Source organism: Anomaloglossus baeobatrachus, chromosome 2 (assembly GCF_048569485.1).
Source record: "Anomaloglossus baeobatrachus isolate aAnoBae1 chromosome 2, aAnoBae1.hap1, whole genome shotgun sequence".
Lineage (NCBI taxonomy): Eukaryota > Metazoa > Chordata > Amphibia > Anura > Aromobatidae > Anomaloglossus > Anomaloglossus baeobatrachus.
In genome coordinates, this window is record NC_134354.1 from 694024232 (window position 1) to 694035187 (window position 10956).

General features: G+C 42.2%; 1 protein-coding gene across 1 annotated transcript; it reads left to right on the forward strand.

Moving 5' to 3' along the window:
- The first annotated feature begins 4985 nt into the window (after positions 1-4985).
- LOC142290580 (keratin, type II cytoskeletal 7-like) lies at positions 4986-10461 on the forward strand. Its single transcript, XM_075334541.1, has 9 exons — positions 4986-5480; positions 5735-5961; positions 6688-6748; positions 7259-7354; positions 7485-7649; positions 7780-7905; positions 7998-8218; positions 8354-8388; positions 9884-10461. Exons 1-9 carry the CDS (start codon positions 4986-4988, stop codon positions 10063-10065), a joined length of 1608 nt encoding a protein of 535 aa, XP_075190656.1. The 3' UTR covers positions 10066-10461.
- The last annotated feature ends 495 nt before the right edge of the window (positions 10462-10956 follow it).

Genomic DNA, 10956 nt, shown 5'->3' on the forward strand with positions numbered 1-10956 from the left:
ATCAGGGCCATAAACATATCTCTCCTGGTAACACGGGATCTACGATTTTTACTACTTTTGACGTTGTTACACTGTTCTTCAAAATTAAGCTGACCTCTCTGTTTGGGACCCCAATCTCCCAGACCCCCTAACTGTCGGATCGCCTCCAATGTATTGGAGATGGGTTTCCCAGTCTGATTTACCATTAATGCCATCATGACATGTTTATAAGCTGGAGGGGCATTTCTAATGATACAATTTCTAATAGAAACACTTACAACAACTTGCATGAAATCGTCATATGTACTTGCTGAAATAGCATTTTTCATAGCCTCCTCCTTCAATCTCCGTGCACAATCTTTCAATGTAAACCATGGTTTTTCATTAGGCGGCCAGTCCGCCTCAGATGGGTATTTATGCTGCAATGCCATAGCCACAACATCCAACATACTACACACCACATGTGGTCGCTGAATCATCAAGGAACAAAATGCCTCCTTCACTACAGGCTCATGGCTGAGTTGAACAAACTTTGGGCCATCCACAGCATCCAGCTGTACTCCATGAGCCCCCGTCTCCCATAATCTGACTATCCAAGTTATCAAAGGTTCATTTGACCTTTGTGAAAAACGATCAAGAAGCTGACTGCAATCCTCTACCATATTCCTGTTCTGTTTTCCTCTGGCTGTTTCTACAACTTGTCTATGGTATATAGGATGAACACTTATTGGGTTATGAGGAGGATCAATTTCCTTCTCCCCACTGACATGTTCATCCTCCTGTTCTGGGTCGGTGACGTTTTCAGAATCAGTTGAGTTCTGTACCTCACCATTCCACTCATCTGAGTTCCCCTCTGTCCCTGCTCTGGCTATGGCCAAAGCTACTTCCGTTCTATTCTCCTTCCCTCTCTTCTTTCTGTATTTATACTGCTCTATACATACAGCAGACTTGTCTGCATCATGCTGATATCCATCACATTTGTCCACTGACAACTTATTCTGACACTGTGCTGTAACCAATGCAGTCTGGACCTCACACAACTGTCTCTCCAATTCCTCAACTTTTGTTACCATACATATCTTTTCCTCATGCTGTTTTCTATATGCAGACAACAGGATCCATCCACGCCTACCAACAGCGCCCAATTCTTTACCTTTCTCCACTTTCACTTTCTGCAAGCATTCAACCACATCAACAGGTTCAGCATTTTTCAAACATTTGTCCCATGGTTCACTCAAACCAACACTATGCGACCACTTGGTTGCCAAAATATCATAGGGACTCTGTTCCCAACCTGGAATCTCAATGCATTCACTCACAACCACTTTTTTCTTAAAAAGAGGCATATTTTACGCAATATCACACTAACAAAAATACTCAAAGCCTTCTGCGTATACCCTGCTCGCAGCGCCAAATGTTTTGCTATATTTTTAACACTAAGGTTCAGATACAGCTTTAAAGAAGGCAAATAAGTAATTTTATTATAAAGGTTAATATGAAATACAAACTTAAAGGAAAAATATGATATTGCGTACACTTTTGTATATTGAACATACAAAGGTTAAGTACAGTTAAATATACTTACATCACCAAGGAGCTTTGGACATCATCTGTCTGGAATATTAAGAATCAGAGAAGCATGACATAGACAGAGGACTCCTGGAAATCCCAACACTGACCGGACGTCTCGGTACAGGTAACACGAGCTTCTGTCTGTGCTATACTTCAGCTGATCTTAAAAAGGCTTGAACAATATTACAAGCCTTAAAGTTAATGTGTTGTAGTCTTATTGATCCATGCCCTTTGATGGCCAGTCATTGGGCATAGATGAACCAGAGATACACCACACATCAGACAATGGGGTAATAAACCCACAGCATTCAAGTCTCCCAAGAATACACATCAGGTATTTGAGCTAGGTAAATGGATATATTGTTTGTCTGTATATTCAAGACAAACACACAGAAATCCTTAAGTATATACAAGATTTTGTAACCATGTACACTTTGTCTGTCTGATTAATCAATGTTATAGTATAACATAATTTATAAACTCAAAAATAGCCATTTTTATATTTGCAATACAGCAGCATGGGGGATGGAGCACAATGGGGAGTGCGCAGCATGGGGGATGGAGCATGATGGGGAGTGCGGAGCATGGGGGATGGAACACGATGGGGAGTGCGCAGCATGGGGGATGGGGCACGATGGGGGGTGCGCAGCATGGGGGATGGAGCACGATGGGGGGTGCGCAGCATGGGGGATGGAGCACAATGGGGAGTGCGCAGCATGGGGGATGGAGCACGATGGGGGGTGCGCAGCATGGGGGATGGAGCACGATAGGGGGTGCGCAGCATGGGGGGTGCGCAGCATGGGGGATGGAGCACGATGGGGGGTGCGCAGCATGGGGGATGGAGCACGATGGGGGTGCGCAGCATGGGGGATGGAGCACGATGGGGATGCACAGCATGGGGGATGGAGCACGATGGGGAGTGCGCAGCATGGGGGATGGAGCACGATGGAGGGTGCGCAGCATGGGGGATGGAGCACGATGGGGAGTGCGCAGCATGGGGGATGGAGCACAATGGGGGGTGCGCAGCATGGGGGATGGAGCACGATGGGGATGTGCAGCATGGGGGATGGAGCACGATGGGGGGTGCGCAGCATGGGGGATGGAGCATGATGGGGAGTGCGCAGCATGGGGGATGGAGCACGATGGGGGGTGCGCAGCATGGGGGATGGAGCACGATGGGATGTGCGCAGCATGCGGGGTGCGCAGCATGGGGGATGGAGCACGATAGGGGGTGCGCAGCATGGAGGATGGAGCATGATGGGGATGCGAAGCATGGGGGATGGAGCACGATGGGGAGTGCGCAGCATGGGGGATGGAGCACGATGGGGGTGCGAAGCATGGGGGATGGAGCACGATGGGGGGTGCGCAGCATGGGGGATGGAGCACGATGGGGGGTGCGCAGCATGCGGGATGGAGCACGATGGGGGTGCACACCTCCCCCCAAAACACACACACAGCGCCACATGCGCACCGCACAACACACCATACACACACTGGGAACCACAAACACCGCTCTACACAGACACCCACCCACACACAGACAACGCCGCACACACACAACTCCCAACACACAAACACCGCGGCATACACAAATATACGCACATACCGCGCAACACACACACTGCACAAAACATACCTCCCCAAAACACACACACGCACTCCACACCCACACAAACTGTGCAACACACACAGCACCACACACACAGATCGCTGTAGACACACAGCGCTCCACAAACAACGCAACACACACAACGCAACACACATACAACACCGCTCTCACACACACCCCCACCCAGACAACACCCAGAACATTTACAGTGCCCTACACAAACACTGGCAACTACACACAACATCGATATATATAACAAAAAACATACATTAACTACACAATAAATTCTAGAATTCCCGATGCGTTAGAATCCGGCCACCTTCTAGTATCTTCAATAAATGCCCAAGTTTACATTGACATTTTGGACACTTTTCTTATCCTATCAATTGAATGAATGTTTGGGGATGATGAAATAATTTATCAAGATGATAATGTATCCTGCCATAGAGCAAAAGCTGTGAAAACATTCCTTGAAAGAAGACATAAAAGGTCAATGACATGGCCTGCAAATAGTCCAGATCTCAATCCAATTGAAAATCTTTGGTGGAAATTGAAGAAAATCGTCCATGACAAGGCTCCAACCTGCAAAGCTGATCTGGCAACAGGAATCAGAGAACGTTGGAGCCAGATTGATGAAGAGTACTGTTTGTCACTCATTAAGTCCATGTCTCAGAGACTGCAAGCTGTTATAAAAGCCAGAGGTGGTGCAACAAAATACTAGTGATGTATTGGAGTGTTCTTTTGTTTGTTTGTTTTTCATGAATCCATAATTTTTTCCTCATAATTGAGTGATTCCATATTTTATTCCCCCTATTTGATCTTAAAAAGTAACTATTACTGGCTAGCACATTATATTTTCATGATTTTTTCTAGTGTTTCTTAAAGCCAGAAAGTTGCCATTTGAAATGACTTTAGTTTTGTGCCATGTCTGTGATCTGCTTTTTTTTAAACAAAAGAAAACAACTAAATAAACATCCTAAGATCCAGGTGAGTCAATAATTTTTTCCAGGGGTTGTATTTTCCAAAAGAACACTGATCACTAGGCATCATTGTTCTCTATGAATGCAGAGCAGGCTATTAAAGTATGTTGTAGTGGTGTGAGTGAATATTATTGAGAGGTATATTGGGTGTATTGGGTATAGTGTGTGATAATTCATCATCACGACGCTTTATTTGCATGTTTGTATTCAATATCTAAGGGTGGACCTTGATAGCTGGGTGATGGGACATAGTCTCGCTGGTGGGGCATATTCTCTACTACTTGTGGGGCATGTTCCCTGAAACTACTTTAGCTTGACTTGGTATTTCTATAATTGGCTAAAGCAGCAAAGTGAATGTTTGCCCCAGGTAAATAAATGCCTCGTTGTGACTATTTTGTATGTTTGCACATTTCTGACGAGTCTTCTATAGGCAACAATGCTCTTAAAATACGTCTGGTATGAAGCCTACAACTGGTGCATCTACTAATCCATTGTGTTGCGCAGAACCTTGAAACAGGTAGAACTACAATGAATGTCATTTGTCACAATCAGCAATTATTTTTATGCTTTTTTTCAGGAACTCTAAATTATGTAGTTTACAGCAGCCATAGTTCAGAAGCCTTCAAGCTAAACCACATACTTGCTTTCATATAAGTTTAACAGGTTGAAAACAACATATTTTTCCAAGGCCGAAATGTAAATTGATCTGTCTCAAAAACTGACCAACCCAGATTTTGGCAACATATAAGTAAAAGAGAAGTAAAGTCGGTGCTCTTGTTCATTTGCAGAACTTGTCACCATCTTGCCCCCTCTTTCGTCCGTGAGTGCCAGTACCAACTTCTACAATGAGTCGGAGTCAACGCGTTTCAAGCTCATATGGAGCATCTTCCAAAGGCTTTAGCTCAGCCTCTGTAGGAGGGGGCGGCAGCAGGCTCAACATCAACTCTTCTGGACAACGTGGTGGCGCAAGTTTTCGTTCTGCATCTAGTGGAGGGTTTGGTGGTGCATCAGGCGGAGGGTTTGGTGGAGCTGCATCAGGCGGAGGGTTTGGTAGCAGAAGTCTTCTTAACCTTGGTGCTGGTAACAGTAAGATATCTGGTGCTGGTTTTGGATTTGGCTCAGGAGCAGGCGGAGCAGGCGGAGGAAGTAGAGGATTCGGTGGTTCTGGATTTGGTGGTGGTTCTGCCTTACCATCTCCAGGCATTGTTAATGTGACCATCAACCAAAGTCTCTTAGCTCCACTCTCTTTAGAAATTGATCCAAACATTTCAGTAGTCAAGAAAGAAGAAAGAGAACAGATTAAGACCCTAAATAACAAGTTTGCATCTTTTATTGACAAGGTACAAAATGTATCATATCTTTACTTATATGAATAATGTCATTGATATTAATTTGTCCACTTTGAGAGATAGTAGATTACATTGTATAATAATGCTATTGATAAACGTAACATTAAGGATCCCTATGCGCCTGATTTGATGTTGATATTGTTGTGGTGGTGAGCTACTAGTCTACTGATTCTAATACAATGCTTGTGATTTACTATAGACCAGCCATACGCACTATGTTATATATTTTTGTTATCTTGTCATAGGTTCGATTCCTTGAGCAACAGAATAAAGTTCTTGAGACCAAATGGGATCTGTTGCAACAACAAGGAGGTCCAAGCAGCACAAGCAGTCAAAAAAGTAACAATGAGGCTCTCTTTAATGCTTACATTAATTCATTGAAGAGTCAACTGGATAGCTTACAGAGTAACAAAGGTCGTCTTGAGTCAGAGCTACGTAATGAACAAGATCGGGTTGAGGAGTTTAAGCGCAGGTAAGTTAATAAGACTATTTCAAGGAACTTTAGGCTGATAAAGATTTAGCTAGGAAGTACATGCCCTTCATCAGATTTTATATATCTTATCTGTTTAATTTATCCATGTGATATGTTTAAGAAATCCTACATTTGTATCTCCCATGTCACAATCAAAGGTCTAAGTAGTGACAGTCTCCATATTAAGGAACCTGTGGTCATTGGGATTGTAGGCTTAAAGGGTGTAGATTTCAAAACTGACTTATAGCATGCCAAAGCAGTTTGATTATTGGAGATCTGACGGACGGAAATTCTAGTAATTACTGACAAGTCCCTAGAGTAACTCTCATTCATGTCAATGGAAGAACCATCCCTTTTTGAGAATGGCGGAGTTATAGCTGCTGGATTCCTGCCAATCAGAATTTTTCTCATATATCTGATCCTGTTCCTTATGACTGCAAAATATTCAGCCATCACTTTCACACCTCCCATTTTTGATTACTTTCAGCAAAATATCTACAACTCAGTCTGTCGTTGACATAAGTAGCAGGAGTAACTTGGCAAAAAATATTATTATTATATTTTTATGGTTTTTTGCATAGTAAACATATTTAGCAATTCTGGTTTCTTAGCATATTGGAAACTATTTTAGGATTTCCTGCGTAGTATGGTCAATACCTTACGATTATAATAATCAGGGTTTCCAAGTTGATATATTAAATACAGTTAAAATTCATTTTTTACTAGGTATGAGGATGAAATTAACCTCAGAGCCGCATCAGAGAATGAATTTGTTGTGCTCAAAAAGGTAAGAAGCTGACGGGTGACGTAAAGCCATACGAAAATTCCCCTGTGCTCTAAAGACACTCCCCGATATATAGAAGTCATCTTAATGCAGATAATATATTTGTTGAGTGGTGTTAGCGTGCTATGCAACTATATATTGATTTTGTCTAAAGAACTAGTTAATCTTCACTCTCAATATTATTGGTGCCTTTAGAGAGGGGCATTCTCACTTATCTTTATACAGACTTTGTGTTTGGGGAACCGGAATAGTCAATCTAAGCCATTGGTTCCCCATCTCCAGTGATTTCATTGCAGCCCCAAGGAGCACTATGTCCTATTATCTGTATATTTAAGTTACTTTTATTAGAAAATTTTATATAAAGAAAAAGAAGCATTTTAACCATTTGATGTGACAATTACATTTTTATTAAATACGTGGCATTTCAAGGGCAATCCAATGACAAAATGATAACAGTAACGAGCACACACAAATGTAGAAGTATTATAAATTTTCTGCTTTCCTTATTTCTAGGATGTTGATGCAGCCTATCTGGGCAAGGTAGAGCTAGAAGCTAAATTAAATGCTCTGAATGATGAGATCGCCTTCCTGAGAGCCCTGTATGAACAGGTAACGAAGCTGGAACTCAAACTCGAAAAGATATAGAAAACATATGTACAGCAATGGGCAAGAAGACTATGACAAGAAAATAGTTTTATAGTTGTTTTCATCATTTTCACCTTTACCTTGTAATTTGCAGGAACTTGGTGATGTGAAGCAAGCAGTGTCCGACATCTCTGTCATTCTATCAATGGACAACAACAGGTCACTGAACCTCGATGATATCATCGCTGATATGAAGGCTCAATTTGAGGATTTGGCAAACAAGAGCAGAGCTGAAGCAGAAGACGCCTACAAGAACAAGGTTAGGATATGTTTTCATTCTACATTACAGAAAACGAGAGATGAAAGATACATTTCTTGTTTCGTTACTTAGTTGTAACACAACCTGGAATTAAAGTCATTTCGCTTATTTTTTGCTCCTTTTTCAACAGTTTCAACAATTGCAAAATGCAGCTGGCCAGCAAGGAGATGAAGTAAAGAACTCCAAGAACGAGATTTCACAGCTTAACAGACAAATCCAAAGACTTAAGGCTGAAATTGAAAATGTTAAGAAACAGGTAAGGTCCTGTTTATAATTTTTAAGAGTACAACTTACTTTCCTTTCCAGTTTTCTTACCTTAACCATGATGGCTCCATCTATTGTTGTTAGATTGCCAGCCTTGAAATAGCCATTGCTGAGGGTGAGGAACGAGGAGAAAGAGCTGTAAGTGATGCCAGGGCTAAGCTGGCAGAACTGGAGGCCGCCCTGCAAAGACTGAAGCAAGAGATGGCCCGTCAACTCCGTGAATACCAGGAGCTGATGAATGTCAAGCTGTCTTTGGATGTTGAAATTGCCACCTACCGGGCCCTGCTGGAAGGAGAGGAGAGCAGGCAAGTTATATTCACACATTCCCTTTTTATATATTAATGTCCCAATGCAAAAGTTAGAAGGACAAACCTAAATGTAAACTGAAAAGGATAATAGTAATAATTTTCATCAATTAATTATTTTCTTATTTTCTACAGGATATCTGGAGAAATTGTTAATCAAGTCAATGTCTGTAAGTATAACATCTTGAAACCATACTAAATATTACTAGACTAATACTTTGCCTTGCACTACATTAAATAATTATTCCCAAGATAGTAAGTTATCTTCTACCCAGAGAATATGGGATAATTTACTGATGGCTGCAAGTCTGACTATTGGGAACCCATGATGATCCTGAAATTGAAGCTCGGGAACCTGCTCCATTCAAGAGAATCCTGCTAGGTGCAGTTCCCCATTTCCAGAGACTCCTTTCTCTGGATGAACACTTATGGGTAGAGATAGCTTACTATCTTAGGAATAACCCTTTAAGATATTACATTTTGTTTTTTAAAGGGAGCGTTGTCTACTTTTTCTGTGCTATTCTGATGTATACTGGCCAGACAGAAGCCAAAACAATTTTTTTCCCCCCACCGTCTGGCCAAATAGAGTTGTATAGACCCGCTAATGTGTATGTTGGGATTTTTCCAGGTATACACACTAAATATAGGGGGAAAAAACAGAGCATGACCCTAAAGCTGGGTTCACACTAAACGACAGCGACAACGACGTCGCTGTTACGTCACCATTTTCGGTGACGTAACAGCGACCTTGTAAGTCGCTGTTATGATCGCTGCTTAGCTGTCAAACACAGCAGAAGCAGCGATCATAACGTCGCTGTGCTACATGTGCAGAGAGCAGGGAGCCGCGCTTAGCGCTGGCTCCTTGCTCTCCTACAGTACACATCGGGTTAATTAACCCGATGTGTGCTGCAGCTACATGTCACAGTTCAGAGAGCAGGGAGCCGCGCGCACTGCTTAGCGCTGGCTCCTTGCTCTCCTTGCTACAGTATACATCGGGTTAATTACCCGATGCATACTGCAGCCACATGTCACAGTGCAGGAGCCCGCACTGGCAGCAAGAGCGGAGGCTGGTAACCAGCGTAAACATCGGGTAACCAGGGAAAGGTCTTCCCTAGGTTACCCGATGTTTACGCTGGTTACAGCTTACCGCAGCTGCCAGTGCCAGCTCCTGCTCGCTTCATTTCGTCGCTCTCTCGCTGTCACACACAGCGATGTGTGTGTCACAGCGGGAGAGTGACGACCAAAAAATGAAGCTGGACATTCAGCAACGACCGGCGACCTCACAGCAGGGGCCAGGTCGTTGCTGGATGTCACACACAGCGACAGCGAAATGGTGACGTAGCAGCGACGTCGTTGTCGTTGTCGCTGTGTGTGACACCAGCTTAACACACAGTAATAAATAAAATAACTGTTGCCAGAATTAGTGTTGATTTTGTGCTAATAGAGAGGCTCCCGTATTTGGGTAGCCATACAGAAGAACAGCCGTCACTTTCTAGAGCTTCATGCATATGTGCATTTTATGGAAAACTCATTGATTTCTATGAGATCTGTGTAATGTTCAATTTCTCCTATGGGGGCACGAGACAATAGAATTCAACAAATCATACAACCTGAACCATACGTGAAATAGAAAAGTCCAACAATATCTCCTAATTCTTTCCGCAGCGGTTGTGAACTCCGCATCCGGTGGTGGCGGCGGCGGTGGCTTCTCCTCCGGCTACGGAGGTGGTTATTCAAGCTCATCTGCTAGCATCTCCAGTTCTGGAAGACAAGATACAAAGCATGGAGCAGTGAAGATCATCTCCACAACTGAAAGCCTGAGGGCTTCGCGACCATCTAATTACTGAATATGAAATATCGGCCATATGAATGAGTAATTAATGTGCAGCATTCGCTCTATAATCTGTTCCCTGAGAATGTGTACTGAGGTGTATTCTGTGAATGAGGAGTAGGTACAAAAGTGTTTCAACTTTCCATACAAATGATATAAAATGTAGATCATATTAATGGGATTGTCAACTAGAAACTCATGGCTTCAGTGTAAAAAAAGAAATAGGATCACATACAGAATATATGTGATATTGTAGCTCAGTCCCCTTCACTCCAATGGAGCTGACCTACAATACCAGAAAGACGGCAGCCTTGCTTGTTTCATTATGGACAACCCATTGAAAAACATAATCCCACAAGGTGACTTTACAATGATATCAATGGTTACCAAGATTCCTAAGGAATAGAAACATTTGCTGTATAAAATTGTCTAAAAATGTATAAAGAAAACAGAAACTGCCATTACAAACCACTATAAACATTTCAAGTGTTTTTTCAGCCTACTTCTCTTTATAGAATAAGTACCTACAAGTTGGTTTTTGGGTGGTTGTGGGTTTTTACTGTATTCTGCAGTTTAAAGCACTCTCAAAGATTTCACATCAGATGTCAATGTCATCAAACGCTTGTTTTTATGTAACAATGGAAATAAAGCATGTCCCTTAAATAACTGCCTTGTCTGTAAATACTGAAATAGAATATAAAACCTAGAGGTAAATGATAAAAGTAAACTTAGCACCATTAAGGCCAGGAGCATAATATACATTATATCACAAAAGTAAGTACACCCGTCACATTTTTTTTAAATATTTTATTATAGCTTTTCATGGAACAACACTGAAGATATGACACTTTGATACAATGTAAAGTAGTCAGTGTACAGCTTGTATAACAGTGTAAATTTGGTGCCC

What these genes read in the sequence shown, in the direction of transcription:
- LOC142290580 (XM_075334541.1), top strand. Translation starts at nt 4,986, where the DNA reads ATGAGTCGGAGTCAACGCGTTTCAAGCTCATATGGAGCATCTTCCAAA. An exon ending in GTTGAGGAGTTTAAGCGCAG is followed by an intron (nt 5,962 to 6,687) that starts GTAAGTTAATAA and finishes ATTTTTTACTAG; the next exon opens with GTATGAGGATGAAATTAACC. An exon ending in TGTTAATCAAGTCAATGTCT is followed by an intron (nt 8,389 to 9,883) that starts GTAAGTATAACA and finishes TTCTTTCCGCAG; the next exon opens with CGGTTGTGAACTCCGCATCC.